Source organism: Malania oleifera, chromosome 13 (genome assembly GCF_029873635.1).
Source record: "Malania oleifera isolate guangnan ecotype guangnan chromosome 13, ASM2987363v1, whole genome shotgun sequence".
In the NCBI taxonomy this organism is placed as follows: Eukaryota; Viridiplantae; Streptophyta; class Magnoliopsida; order Santalales; family Ximeniaceae; genus Malania; species Malania oleifera.
The window spans coordinates 22108137-22123654 of NC_080429.1; the positions used below are offsets into that span (position 1 = coordinate 22108137).

Sequence of the window (15518 nt, forward strand, 5' to 3'; positions counted from 1 at the left end):
CCTGGCAGAACTAGGTCGGGGGCGTTACAGTGCAAGCCTATTTATAGGGGTTTCCAGGGGTGCTTTGGCGCCAAAAACAATTCCCTCTAAATGAATTCCCTGCGCTAGCAGGGAATATTTTATTCTCCCATGTGATTCTACTTTATTTCCCCTTTATTTTTGAATTTCTGTTACTAACCAACTGATTTTCTGGCTCTCTTGTGCGCAGGTGATCGAGGTAGTCCTAGCTGGCAGCAGATCATTTGGCGGGCATGACATCTGCTAATTTATTTTTGTTTTTGTAATTTTCTTTTTGCTCTATTATGATCTACCCCCTGGTTTTCTTTCCTACAACATTTATTTGTATCAGTATTTCCATTTCCTTGTACTTACCTATTGCTACTTGTATTTTATTTGTAACCCTTATTTCACATTCCCTGTATGTTTCCTACATGTTTGTACCTTACACGTGCACACGTGCCCCCCGTTACATGTAACATTCCCCAGCGTGCACCTCACTATGCACGTGCTTGTCACTGAATACAACTTGTGATGCATTTTAATTTTGACTCTAGGGTTGACTAATTTTGACCCCAGGAAAAATCTTGATAATAATGAATGACTTTAAGACCTCGATAAAATAACTAGTTTCAAAATTAAAGACCCACTTTTAAAACTTGGGATATAAAAGCTCAATTTCAAATTGTGAATGACTTAAGAAAATAATTTCGAGAAAGAAACTTAATTTGCATCCTAATCGAAGCCAAAGAGTAACCCCTTGAAAATTTCAGAATTTGATTTGAAGAAATCAATTCCAAGATAAACATCAAGAACTCAAATTTATGGGATTTTATGACTTAACACACAATACCTAGTCTAATTTGAGATTACATGACTTCAACTAATGAGATTAATTTGCAACTTAATTAAAAATACAACCTAACAACTTGGTTTTGAAGATTTGACTGAACCTATTTCATAAGACCCCATTTTGAAAAGATTTTTTGAGAAACTCAACTAACCGAAGTCAAAAGGACTCAATTTTAAAATTACGAGGACTTATTTCACGAAACCTTTTGAAAAGAGATCAATTCTGTGACTAAGGAAAACTATTCTAAGATTATACAAGCTGGGTTTTGAAATTAAAGGGACTTGGACTACCCAAAAAAGAATCAATTTTTGGAAAGGGGGACTCAGGGTCTTAATTTTGAAAAAGGGGTCTATCCAGGACTCAACGTCAACCTTTATTATGTTGGGTTTTCTCGGGAAAGGGGCCTGGTTAAAATCGGGGTGTCGATATAGAGAAACACAAATTAAAAATATTGCAATAAAATAGATATTACTATAATTGTTTTTAATTACTATATTTTAAATTCGCTTCTTAATTCGGATAGAACAATATCTTTGTAATTTTTAAAACATTCATGAAAATTTTAATTTAATTATATTCTAAATTTTCTTGCATATTTTAATTTAATTTAATTAAAATTATATAGAGAACGAATTATTCTATGAACAAAATTGATTCTAGATATTTAAATGATGTGTCAAAAGGTTGCAAAAATAATTGAAGCTCATAAAATGTGATTTTTCACTTTTTTGAGAACAACTAAAATTGATAATAGAAACAAAAACTAACAATCCAAATAAAAACATGCTATCATAACCTATTTTTTCATTGTATAGATACAAAAATATAAAATATCAAATAATCCCCAACAAATCAACCTAGTATATTTAAAATGGCTGACTCATTAAAATGCATATATAAACCCTTTTAATTTTGATTATATTCAATCATATTGGATTAATTGTACCAGTCAAAATCAGATGCATAATTAAACATAAATTACTCTTTTTCTATTTTGAGTAACTAAGGAACGAGACATGCAATTAGAACCTCACTAAACTATAAGGCAAGAATAATAGGGGAAGGAAGTTGATCCGTAAGTTTGGTGTCGCACTAGGGGTCCGAAGGGTTTGTTGATGGCTGAAGTTGCTACGTAATAAAAAAAAAAAAAAAAAGAATAACGGATGAACCAATCAACTAATCACTAGTTGACTATGTACTTCAGAAAAATTCTATTGCTCAAAAGAAAATTATCATTTGAAATTTTCATGAGCTATGTGAAAAGTCTCATAGTTTGTTGAATTTATTGAGTGCGGAAAAGATCAAGTAATTCCAAGCCATCGCATCATTTTGATAAAAGTCTTGAATGAACAATAAATGTTGAACAAAAAATTCAAATTTGTACGCAGACTACTTACGCACATCAACATTACTCGAGCGTCGAGTAGGGGAAAAGAAGCAAGAAAAGAAAAAGCGTAGCGAGTTGAAGTTGTGGAACATTACTCGAGCGTCAAGTAGGGGAAAAGATATGCGATGGTTTGTGGCACCTTTAGAATGACGATGAATTGATCCATCAGGTATGTCATCAACTTTGCCTGACGGACTATATTACATGTATCCATAGGTAATCAAAATGTTGTTATTCTGAAAGTGCATATCCTAACCAAAGTCTGATAATTCCACACATCATTGTTGTCTATGATATGCCGTTGACACTTGGTTTCTTATGAAATCCATGTTGAATGTCTAGCAACGAGTTATTGCTGCCGTTATGCCTCGACTGATCGAGATCTGGCATATGCAGCTTTTGACAATTCCAAGCTGATCACACTATTCTCAACAACTGCCATGATAAAACAAACACGAAGGCTTCAAAAAATTGCGAGAGGATTTTATGTTTCAAAACCAGAGTATAAGGCTGATTGAGCCAAGGGGATAAACTAAAAGAGAAAGTGGCAAAATGAAGGCAAAAGGAAGGTATATTTGTACCTGGCAGGTCAATCCAGATCGGTGGATAGAAAGAGAGAAAGAGAGAGAGAGTGTGAGGAAGAGCGAGGGAAAGAGAATTATGAAGATGTCCAAATGCATTAATACGAAAGAGAAATCTAAGAACTCACTGGGTCGGACATGGACTGTATGGGACGTGTGGCAACTCACAATTTTGCTTCATCTTCGTCCAGACCAGGAATGAAGGAATTCTCACATTAATGCAACAAATGTCTGTGGGAAAACGTTCAAGTTTTCCCATTAATAACCTCGTTCATATTGTCAATTGTGTAAAAAAAGTTAACTTGGCAATTCAGTGTTATGATTGTGACCATACATTTCATTAGTCAACACAAAAGATCAAAGGTCATCACAAAAATGAAACATTTCTAGGTGTAACCTTTGTAGGTTCCAAAAACAAGGCAATACCTCATTCAAAGACTGAATTAGCAATAAGATTTTTCTGGTACAAAAAACTAGCAGCTACATGAGTCTATAGTCTCCATTTTCATTCCAGAACAGGAATGAAGGAATTGTCACATTAAAGCAACAAATGTCTGTGAGACAAGCACTCATATGAGTAAATTAGATGAACGCTTTGGCGGTACTGGTGTCTCAATCAAGGTAAAACTAGGGAGCATGCAGTCCTTCCAGTATGAACCTGGCGATTTCGGAGATGGGCAATGAGGTGGAGACTTATTATGGCCCACTGTTTTCCCGCACCAAGGAGACTGATCTTCAATAGGCAGCTCAGTCATCTCTTCCAATTCTAGATACTTCATAGGACTCTCGGGCTGAAAGAACACAACCATTACTCATTCCATGATCCATAGTGTTGTATTGCACATCAAAATAACGACGACCACACCCCCCCCCCCCCCCCCCCAAAAAAAAAAAAAGGAAAGATTTAAAGAGAGATTTGGGAAGAAATCAAAATAAAACCAACCTTTGATTTTCTTGACTCTGGTAATTCCACAGGAGACGCCACTTGCATGGACAAATCTGAAGCAAGAATAACTAAACAGGTTAAGTGACCAGGTGATAATGGAAAAACATGACTGTGTAAAAGGAGAAATTGCAACTTTAATTACCCTTATCTAGCCCAAGTGTCTTCAGAAAGTGATCTATATCCACTGCCTTTTTCTGTGCTTTGATGCACTCTTGATGGTTGTGCAAAAATTGCTCTTCTGCAATAGCACCAAGATGAATTTGCTCCTCTGCAACAGAATTTGAAGTCTTGTCCTGATGCTTCTTTGAAGCCTGATGCCCACAAGGCTTCCCAGAGTTTGAAATGTCAGAAAGTGGTTTCCTGCCACTGGTTTGCACTTTCTCCTTAGCTTTAGAAACATTTTTCTTTCCTCCAATGCTGAAATTCTTGGAATTTAGGTTCTGTGAAGCCTGGTTTGGAGTTCTTGTTATGTCAGCAAGTGCCTTCCTTCCAGTTCCACCCAAGCTCTCTTTCTTTTGTTTTTTGAGGGCATTAATTTTTCCCCCAATAGAGGCCCCTGACATGGGTAATTTTCACAGTTCAGCACACAACCTTCCAAGAAATCTATGAAAACCAATTGCACTATAGAAAGAAAAGAAAAGTTCTAGTACCACTATAGTGACTGTTAAGATTTTGATCTTGAATATGAACCAACCCACCAGCTTGAGTTGCCATTGGCGCTAATGTAGGAGAAACTCAGGTCAATGCTATGCGGATTGCAGAAGCTAGAACATGAGAGTTAATGAGCAATTAGACACATTATTACATAGGAATATCATGGCAAGCAGATCTAATTTAACTCATATAATTATGTGATATGAATAAAGATTGGGTAAAATTTATGAAAACTTTTTCTTGCACTGCATTGCAGTGTATTGCTCTCACTTTTATTATTACATATTCGAGAACTTACAAGGGTATATACAGCAAGATAACAACAGAAACTCAACAATCTAATAACTAAACTAACAACTTGATAACTAAAATATAACTGTAACAACCAAAACAAACAAACAGCTAACTACTTGCTGTTACTACCAACAAAAACTCCAGCATACTACTCTGCTACTGCTGCTTAAATTAACACTCCTCCTCAAGTCACAATCTGTAATCTTTGTGACTTGCATTGAAGAAGCTGACTTACTTTGTCTTGGAGCAAAAATATCCTTCAATCCCAACCTTTCTGATAGCCTTGAAAAAAAAGAGAAGCCTAAAGCCTTGGTGAATATATCAGCTACCTGAGAATTTGTTGCAATATGAAGAGTCTTTATTATGCCTTCCATAATCTTGTTTCTCACTAAGTGACAATCCACTTCAATATGTTTTGTCCTATCGTAAAATACAGGATTTGCAGCTATGTATAAAGCTGCTTGATTGTGACAAAATAACATGGCTGGCTTTGGATGTTCAATTTTTAAATCCTTAAGAAATTGTAACACCCATGTGATCTCACAAGCTGCACTTGCCATAGCCCTGTACTCAGCTTCTGCTGATGACCTTGAAACCACTCCTTGCTTCTTTGATTTCCAAGATATCAATGATTCACCTAAGTAAACAGCATAGCCAGTTAAAGATCTTCGTGTGTCTGGGCAGCCAGCCCAATCTGCATCACAAAAAGACTTAAATATGCAGCTCTGAATTGCTTGGAAAGAAAATTCCTTTGCCTGGTGAACCCTTTAATATACTGAAGTACTCCGTTGGCTGCAAGTTGATGAGGTTCCCTAGGTTGAGATACAAATTGGTTTAACCTATGCACAGCATAGGTAATATTTGGTCTGGTTAGAGTTAAGTATAACAATCTACCAATTAACCTTCTATATTGAGCTGGATCAGCAAGTGGTTTACCTTCATACTTGGACAATAGCAAGTTTTGTTCCATAAGAAATCTAACAGGTTTGCTGCCAATAAAACCTGTATCATTCAGAATTTCCAATGCATATTTTCTCTAATTTAAGCTAATTCCTTCGTCAGTTCTGGCTACTTCAAGGCCTAGAAAATATCGTAGTGATCCCAGATCTTTGAAACCAAATTTGGCATCAAGAACATGATTCAAATTATCAACACAAGTAGGATTGTTACCAGTAATCAAAATATCATCTACATAGACCAGTAGCACTGTGAAAGAACAACCAGACGTGTGAGTGAACAATGAATAATCAGACTTTGATTGGACAAATCCCATTTGCAAAATTGTGGTAGAAAATTTCTCAAACCACTGCCTGGAAGCCTGCTCAAGTCCATAAAGACTTTTATTCAATTTGCAAACAAGATGCTCCCCCTTGCTGTGAAAGCCTGGTGGAAGAGACATGTATACATCCTCAATTAACTCCCCATGAAGAAAAGCATAATTAACATCAAGTTGATGTAAATACCACCCTTTCACAGCAGCTAAAGCAAGCAATATCTTGACTGAAACAGACTTGGCAATAGCGGAAAGAGTGTCTGAGTAATCTAAGCCAATTTTTTGAGTGAAACCCTTGGCAACCAAACGAGCCTTATACCTTTCAATGGAGCCACCAGGATGATACTTAATTCTGTACACCCATTTGCAACCAATGGGAGATTTACTAGGTGGCAATGTAGTGAGAGTCCATGTGTTGTCAAGTTCCCAAGCAGTAATCTCTTTGTCCATGGCTTCTCTCCATTCAGAAAACTGGACTGCTTGAGGAAAAGAAGCAAGTTCTGAAGGTGTAGAATTTACAGCCATAACAAAAGAATGAAAAGAGGGGCCAAGGTGAGAGTAGCTTAGACCATAGAAATATCATATGGTAAACCAGGAGCAGGTTTGTTGCTTACAAGTTTACAAGAATAATGTGATAAGTAAGAAGGAGGATGATGAGATCTAACAGACCTTCTTAAAGAAGGAAGAGGAAGAATAGAAGGAGAGGCTGGAGTATCTGTAGAATCAGGGTTAAAAGGAATATTTGCTGAAGAACTAGGATTCTCAGAATCAAGGTTAGAAGAATCATGTTCAATGGAAGAACTATGATTTTCAGAATCTGTAGGTAAAGTGGAGTGAGAAGCAGCAGATTGTGGAGAAACGGAAGGAAAAACAAGAACAGAATTAAAATCAGAAGATCCAAAAGTGCAATGAGGGAAAACAAAATTATCCAAATAAGAAATAGAAGGGTTAACAGAATCCTCAAAAGGAAAGATATGTTCATAAAATTGAACATCTCTGGATATGAAAACAAAATTAGTGTCAATATCCAAAAGCTTATATCTTTTAATACCATGAAGGTAGCCTAGAAACACACACTTTCTGGCCAAACTTGTGCCTATTGTGAGAGAGAGTAGAAGCAAAACATAAACAGCCAAAACATTTTAAATGAGAGTAAGAAGGAGGCTTACTGAAAAGAAGCTCAAAAGGACTCTTATTACCTAAAGATTTGGAAGGAATCCTGTTGAGTAAATAAACAACAGTTAATATGCAATCACCCCAGTAGCTCAATGGCACTTTGGATTGAAATAACAATGCTCTTGCAAGAAATCTTTAAGAATAAATTCAGTGCAATTGTCACTCCTTATGGTCTGAATTGTGGCATTAAATTGAGTTTTAACCAAAGCAGCAAATTGAGGAAGAAGAAACTGAGTATCAGATTTTTGCTTAACAAGATAAACCCAAATACACCTAATGAAATCATCCACAATTGATAAAAAAAATATCTAAAACCTTCAAGAGTACACCTAGTGAAATCATCCACAATTGATAAAAAAATATCTAAAACCTTCAAGAGTACACCTAGTGAAATCATCCACAGTTGATAAAAAATATCTAAAACCTTCAAGATTACAAGTAGTAAAAGGACCCAATAGATCGCAATGTATTAGCTCAAAAGGCTTATTTGAAACATTACTACTACAAGTGAAAGGTAATCTTTTTTGCTTAGAGAAATGACAAACATCACAACATTCTGGTTTATTGGAAATATTTACGTCAAGATCATCTTTAAGCAAAGAAAACTTGGAATAAGAAGAATGACCTAGCCTATTATGCCACAACTCTGAAGAAGAATGACTAGCATGAGTAATATTGACAGCAAGAGCAGTTTGCACAGCAGAATCTTGCAACAAATACAGCTCATTGTGTTCTTTACCCAGTCCAATTGTGCTCCATAGAGCAAGGTCTTGAATGAAACAGCAATTACCAAGAAATATAAGACAACAATAAAGATTTTTGGTAAGTTTACTAACTGAAATCAAATTGAAACTGAAGGTAGGAACACATAGAACATCGGTGAGGATGAGAGTAGAAGAAAGTTGTATTGTGCCTAAGTGTGTGACTAAGGCCTTTTCCCCATCTGGCAAATAGACATAAGTTTGTACAATGGAGGTAATAGAAGTCAGCTGAGAGACAGAATGGACCATATGGTCAGTGGCTCCAGTATTAATGATCCAATCATTGGATTTAGAGTCATGTGTATGAACAGATTGAGCAAAAAATATGGAATGAGATAGATTTGGTTGAAAACAAAAAGAGTTACCTGAAAAATTAGATGAATAAGAGGGAGTAGAACTGCTACAAGCATTGAAAGAAAATTGAGAAGATGCAATAGGTCAAGCATTGAAAGAAGATTGAGAAGATGCAATAGGTGCCGAGACAGATGCAGCCTGATGAGAAGCTTGAGTACCAAATCCTGATCCAGATGTTGAATGAATTTTCGAAAAAGCAAGCAACTGCTCACATTGAGCCTGAGTAATTGGACATTGTGCCAAGGAAGTTGTTGTTGTGAAAAATTTGACTGCAAAGAACCACCAAAATCATTTGATGAAGGTTGTTGTGCCTGAGGCATGATTTTTGATTGAATACCAATTTGAGGCAAAGAACCAGGCAAACGACCATTTATTTGGGAATTAGTGCTTTGAGAAACAGTAAGAGAATCAAAATTTCTAAAACCACCAGTCACTTGGTTAGCCATAACTTTGTTTCCTCCTTTAAGTTTGTACCTTAGAGGATAACCATGAAGCTTATAGCATTTATCAGTTATATGACCTATTAGGCCACAATGGGTACAAATTGGTCTTTCTTTCTTAGAATGCCCTCCTCCTTTACCACCATTGAAATGCTGACATTGTCCTTTGTTGTGGTTAACAAACATCGCAGTAGCAGTTGCTTCAAGATTATAACCTATGATGCCATGACCAGTGTTTCTCCTCTTTTCTTCTTGCCGAAACCAAAGAGCAAAGTTTGCTCAATGAAGGAAATGGTTCTATTAACAATATTTGACCAATAAGATTGCTATAACTATCAATTAAGCCCCATCAAGAACTTGAAAACATGTTCCTTGTGCTGGGCATCCAATTGAGAAGACTTGGATCCACAAATACAAGCACAAGAACAGACGGTAAAAGGCTGATAGCTGACAAACTCATCCCATAAAATCTTGAACTTTGTAAAATAAGAACTTACCAAGAGTGAACCTTGTGAAAGAGGAGAGATTTCTTTCTCAAGTTCAAACAATCGTGGTGTATTACCTTGGGAAAGTCTATCCTTAAGATCAAACCACAAATCTTTTGCATTATTGATATACATCACACTAGCTTTCAATTCCATGCTCAGAGAATTGGTTAGCCAAGAAAGAACTGTAGCATTGCAGCGACTCCAAGAATTGAATAATGGAGAAGAAGGATCTGGTTCTCTGATTGAGCCATTCACAATCCAAACTTGTTCCTGGAACTCTAGGCCAAGAACACTGATCAAGCCCAAGTCATATAATTTTCTGGACCTGTTAGAGGTTGAGAAGTAAGAACCAATCCTGGATTTTCATTCGCAGGAAGAAAGTAAGGATTGTTAGCATATTCATCCGCCCTTGCTGTGCTTGAAATGGACACAGATTGCGAAGAATTGGAAGTAGATGTTGTCTGCCATGAACCAGTAGCGGAAGCCATTGAAAATCTTGAAGAAACTCGAAATCAAGAATTCAGAAATTGAGAGAATGCTCTGATACCATGTAAAATTTATGAAAACGTTTTCTTGCACTGCATTGCAGTGTATTGCTCTCACTTTTATTATTACATAATCGAGAACTTACAAGGTATATACAGCAAGATAACAAAAGAAACTCAACAATCTAATAACTAAACTAACAACTTGATAACTAAAATATAACTGTAACAACCAAAACAAACAAACAGCTAACTACTTGCTGTTACTGCCAACAAAAACTCCAGCATACTACTCTGCTACTGCTGCTTCTCTGCTGTTAAAATTAACAGATTGTGTGGTCTTGAATGTACCAATAACTTCCATCAATTCTAGCTTAGGGCATGAATTTCCATCACGGGATTTCATGCCCACACTTTCATTTTGATCATCTTTCATTATTAGTGTTCATCTTTTTGTTGAGAAAACGGAGGAAAAGAAAAAGATCAGAAATAATCTTTACGCTTTATGTCTATTCAAAATTTGCAAATAATGGAGGAACTTACACATCAACTAAACCTAAAATATGTGTTATACTGATTTTAGTGATGATTTTTCTTGAGCATTAAATTAATGAAAAAAGTGAAAAATTGAAACGTTTTTCTCGTCGAAAACTCTTCTCAGAAAACCCAAACACCCTGAATCTTTCAAACCCCACCCCTCCCACGAGCTATCTCCAAAATATTCCTCAACATCAATATTTTTTCGATAGATCGAGCTGTGATTCAAACAGAAAAAGAGAAATCACTCTCTTCTCTTAAAATTTCTTATTAATCATCCAAATAATATGGGGGAAAATCAATCCGCCTTCTTTTCTTCTCTCTTCAATGAATAAATAACAAGCATTCATTTTCTAATCTACCCTAGTCAACCAAACAAAGGGAAAATCATTCTCCTCCCATTTTCCCCCTTCCGATTTCAGTACGACCCAGAAACATAACAAAGAAAAACAAAACAAAATTCTTGAGAGTTCAAAGGAGAAAATATACGTATGTTCCTTTCGATCGATGTTTCTTGATTTCTCCGGGGGCTATTCTCTTTCTTTCGATCCGCTAATCCTCTGAATTTTCTTCTCGTATTTCTATTTTCCTTTCCGAAGTTCGAAGCGCTCTTCAAAAATATGGTTTCCCCCCTAATAAAAGGCCTCGTGGGCCCGGCCCTGAAGTTCCAACGGTCACTTGGGGTCAATTTTGGACTTCTGTTTTTTTTTTTTTTTTGAAGGCTCATCTGATATTGGATTTAAATTTTAAATCCAGCCAAGAGGTTCACTTTTACTTTAAAGTATCCGATTGAAAAAAAAAAAAATTTCAATACTTCAGTTTGAAAATTCATTGCCTAACCTATAAAAAGAAGACTATGATTCATTTGTTCTTTTTAAAAAATGTGAATTTTTATGAGCAATTAAAATTTAACTAGTGAGATGAAAGATGTTTTATAAATTTATTTCAATATTCTCAAACTTCTAAAGTGTGACTAAAGTTTATAAAAATATTTTCTTGAAAGCATGTGATAGTACTACATTTGAGTGCATAATAAGGAGATTTTGCGGAACACATATAAGAACAACTTATATTTCAATCTTATAAGTTGTCTTTTATTTTGATGAAAATTTTAAGATTTAATATATCAAAACAAAGAACACCTTATCAAACTTTAATCGAAAGCTTCCTTTTTCTTTCTTTTTCCTTTCCTTTATATATTCATTTGATTTGAATTATATTTGGTCAATATTTGTTCAATTATATATATTTAATTAGTTTGTTAGGAGTTTATTGAACTTGGCCATCTAATTTCATTTGAAATTGAAAAGGGGGGGTGTTTGGCTGCTATGGAAAAAGGGAATGAGAATTTTCAAAAATAGAACTTTTCATATTTCTTTGTTTTTAATTGAAAAAGATAGACATGTTAGGGATTTATGAACAATAATCACACATATAAGCAAAATAAGCACACAAAATAAGAATACTAGATTTACGTGGTTCGGTCTAATCTGACATATGTCCACGAAGCACATTGAATATACTATACCTGGGAGAAAAATAAAAGGAGGAGACACACACTCAACTCAACTCTTCTCTCACTTTTCTCTCTCTCACCTTCAGTACTCTCACACTTCTCGCTCACTCACTTCACTTGCACATTTCACATAACACATATGTTCTTATTTATAGATTCATAGGATAGATTTAAAGGGAAAGAAGTTATCGTATTCTAATGAGATAATGAGCACATGGTATTTAATGGATTATTTTAACACGTGATAATTGTGTTTTTGATGGAATGAATTTGGTACAGGGCTGCAGTTCGTCCCCTTTAAGACGTTTCCATTTTCTTTGTTTTCATATTTTCTCCATTTCCATTTTAGCTTAACAATCTCTCACTTGGAAATGAAGCTACTATCTCAATCAGTATATAGATAATGATGTGCTCAAATATATCTTCAAGCATGAAGACCAACTTAAGTTGAACACAATTTCAGCTTCTCAGTAGTCACCACTTTTGTCAACATATCTAGTGGATTCCTGCTACCTTGGATTTTTTCCAGTGTTAACACTCCATCCTCTAATAGAGATCTAATGAAATGATAATGTAATCCAATGTGTTTGGTTCTGAAATGAAATGCAGAGTTCTTTGCCAGATGTATCGCACTCTGACTGTCGCTGTGCAAAACATTTCTTTCCTACTTTATTCCGAGCTTTGTTAATAAACCTTGAAGCCAAATCATCTCTTTACTGGCTTCTATCACTGCTATATACTCAGATTCTGTAGTGGATAAAACAACAATCTTCTGTATCTGTGACATCCAACTAACAGTTATTGTACCAATAGTGAACACATATTCAATGGTACTTCTGTGATGGTGGTACTTCTGCGATGATCAATTTCACATGCAAAATCGGCATCAACATATCCTCAAATTTTCAAATCTCCTTTGCCGAAACATAGGCACTTATCAATAGTGCTACATAGATATCTCAAAATCCACATCACTATTTCCCAATAAGTCTTCCTTGGATTTGACATAAACTTGCTGACAACTCCCATTGCTTGACTAATGTATGGTCTTATACCAACCATAACGTAAATGAGACTTCCAATGGTTGAGGAGTAAGGTACCTTAGCCATGAAGTCCTTCTCTTCATCTGTCTGGGGAGCCTGATCCTTGGAGAGACGAAAGTGACATACCAATGGCGTATTTATTGCCTTGGTGCTGCTCATATTGAATCTCTGTAAAACACGACTAATATATTCCGACTAAGATAACCACAACGTTCCTTATTGCTTATCTCTGGAGATCCGCATCCCAAGTATCTGCTTGGTTGAACCCAAGTCCTTCATGTCAAACTCCTCTGACATTTGTTGCTTCAATTTCCTAATTTCTCCTATATTCTTGCAACTAACACGTCATCGACATATAGCAATAGTATGATATAACTAGAATAATACCTCTTGAAGTAGCAAAAGTGGTCGGCATTGCACTTCTGAAAATATTTTCTGCACATAAAATTATCAAATTTTTTGTACCATTGTCTGGAAGCTTGTTTGAGACCATATAAGCTCTTCTTCAATCTGCACACAAGATCCACTTTACCTTTTACTGAGAATCCTTCTAGTTGGTGCATGTAAATCTCCTCATCAAGATCACCATGAAGAAATGTTGTCTTCACATCCAACTGCTCAAGATGTAGACCCTCTGAGGCAACAATGCTCAAGACTGATTTAATGGTTGTTAACTTCACAACCGGTGCAAAATTGTCAGTGTATTCAATTCCTTCCTTCTGCTCAAAGCCTTTGACTACCAATCGGGGGCTTTGTATCTCTTAGATTCGTCATGCTCCTCTTTGATCTTGTACACCCTTTTGTTGTGAAGAGTCTTCTTACGTTTGGGCAACTTAGATAGTTCCCACGTTTTGTTGGAGTTGAGGAACTTCATCTCATCCTTCATTGCAAGTTCCCACTTGCTCAAATCTCCCGCTTGACATGCTTCATCATAGCATTCAGGTTCTCCTCCATATGTAAGAAGTAAATAATTCATATACCTCTTATTTGATACATGCTGCCGAGAAAATCTCCTAAACTTCGGAGCTAGAGTAGGAGACGGTGGTGCGACAATTTGCTCCATAGGTTCCTCTTCCTGAGGAATATTGACATTTTTATGTTGTGTATCCTCTGCTTGAGGATTCTTGGTGTTTCTCTATTGTGTCTTGACACCTTTTAGGACATCATCCAAGTTTACATAGGTTGTTTCATTTTGAACTGGTTCTGCGGATTCTGTTTGTTCTATTGTGTGTCTGTCTTTGTACATCACCTTTTCATTAAAGATCACATCTTTGCTTCTGATCACCTTCTTATTTTCATTATCCCAAATGCAATACCCATACTCATCTTCACCGTAACCGACGAAGGTTCATTTTCGGGACTTTGGATCAAGCTTGTTTCTGACATGATCATTAACATGCACATATGCTACACAATAAAAAACTTTCAAATGGGAAAGTCTCACCTATTTTCCGCTCCATATCTCTTCTAGTAGATTGTTGTCCAATGGTACTGATAGACTCTTGTTAATCAAATATGATGTTGTATTGACTGCTGCTGCTCAGAACTCATAGCAGAATTTCTTAAACCTAGTGTTATCATACTCACCATCGTTATTGATTCTCAACTTCTTGATTTTCAAACTAGTCTCATTTTCAACAATTACTTTCTAAATCTTAAAAGCATCAAAGACATCAGATTTGTATTTTAGTAAGTAAGTCCACACCTTTTGAGAATGATCGTCAATAAAGGTCACAAAGTAATTCCTTCCACCTGGGGATGAGACAGTCGTCAGTCCCCATACATCCGAGTAGACTAGTTCAAGTCTCTCCTTCTTTGGGGTACCGGTGAATGCTTGGAAACTAATCCTCTTCTGTTTCCCGAGTATACAATCCTGGCACATATACTCTTCTAGGCAATCTTTACTGCAAGTGACATGAAATAAGGCTCCAGAGTCTAAGATCCAAGACTCTTTCTTACTTTCCAAAGAGCATATCAACATATCACCTTCTTCTGAAGCGACATTTGCTTCTGTCTTTGCCTCATATTCCTTTTTTGGACATTTGCACTAGTTTCTGAAATGATCGAACTTTCCACAGTTCCAACACTCAATGTTCTTTGTGCCCTGTGAACCTTTGGGATTTTTGGATTTGGATTGCCTGGACCTAGATCTGCCACGATTGTTTGATTGGCCATGCCCACTTCCTTTCCATGAATTTCTCCCTCGACTTTCCACATTCAGTGCTGAACTTGAAGTGGAACCAATGTTTGACATCCTGATATCTTCCGTCAAAATCATGCTGACGACTTCATCAAAATTCAGTTTTGATTTTCTTGTGAAACTACTAATCGTAGTAACAATACCTTTCCAACTCTCAGGTCACTGACTAAGAATCAGTAAGGCACGAATCTCACTATCAAACTTGATTTCAACTAAGGCGAGTTGATTCGAAAACTTATTGAAATTATTTAGATGTCTACTAAAACTTTCACCTTCGAACATGTTCATGGTAAATAACTTCTTCATTAAGTGTACCTTATTGGCAGCTGATAGCTGCTCATACATGTTGGAGAGTGCATCCATAAGAGACTTGGTGGTTTTCATGTTGAGAGTTAAGGTGTATTCCCAAGAGGGGAGGGGGTGCATTGGTATATAAAAATTCTTGTTAGGTCAATTTATCCCTATTTTAATTCCATAATTAGTATAACACAACCTAGGGTTTTTCTAAACAAGCATGAATCCCACAAATAAT

At 36.1% G+C, this 15518-nt stretch overlaps 1 protein-coding gene across 1 annotated transcript; it reads right to left on the reverse strand.

The window, feature by feature from the left end:
- Positions 1-3201: 3201 nt before the first annotated feature.
- On the reverse strand, positions 3202-10848 carry LOC131146256 (protein PATRONUS 1-like). Its single transcript, XM_058095728.1, has 5 exons — positions 10716-10848; positions 4415-4528; positions 3907-4320; positions 3762-3817; positions 3202-3609 (listed from the first exon to the last, which is right to left on the reverse strand). The coding sequence occupies exons 2-5, from the start codon at positions 4476-4478 to the stop codon at positions 3388-3390; spliced, it is 756 nt and encodes a 251-aa protein (XP_057951711.1). The 5' UTR covers positions 4479-4528; positions 10716-10848; the 3' UTR covers positions 3202-3387.
- Between the last annotated feature and the right edge of the window lie 4670 nt (positions 10849-15518).

Excerpts from the sequence above, each read along its gene's own strand:
- LOC131146256 (XM_058095728.1), bottom strand. The coding sequence starts at position 4,478 with ATGGCAACTCAAGCTGGTGGGTTGGTTCATATTCAAGATCAAAATCTT. Across the intron at positions 4,321-4,414 it reads TCTTAACAGTCACTATAGTG|GGGCCTCTATTGGGGGAAAA; the intron begins GTACTAGAACTT and ends TACCCATGTCAG. Across the intron at positions 3,818-3,906 it reads GACACTTGGGCTAGATAAGG|ATTTGTCCATGCAAGTGGCG; the intron begins GTAATTAAAGTT and ends TTCTTGCTTCAG.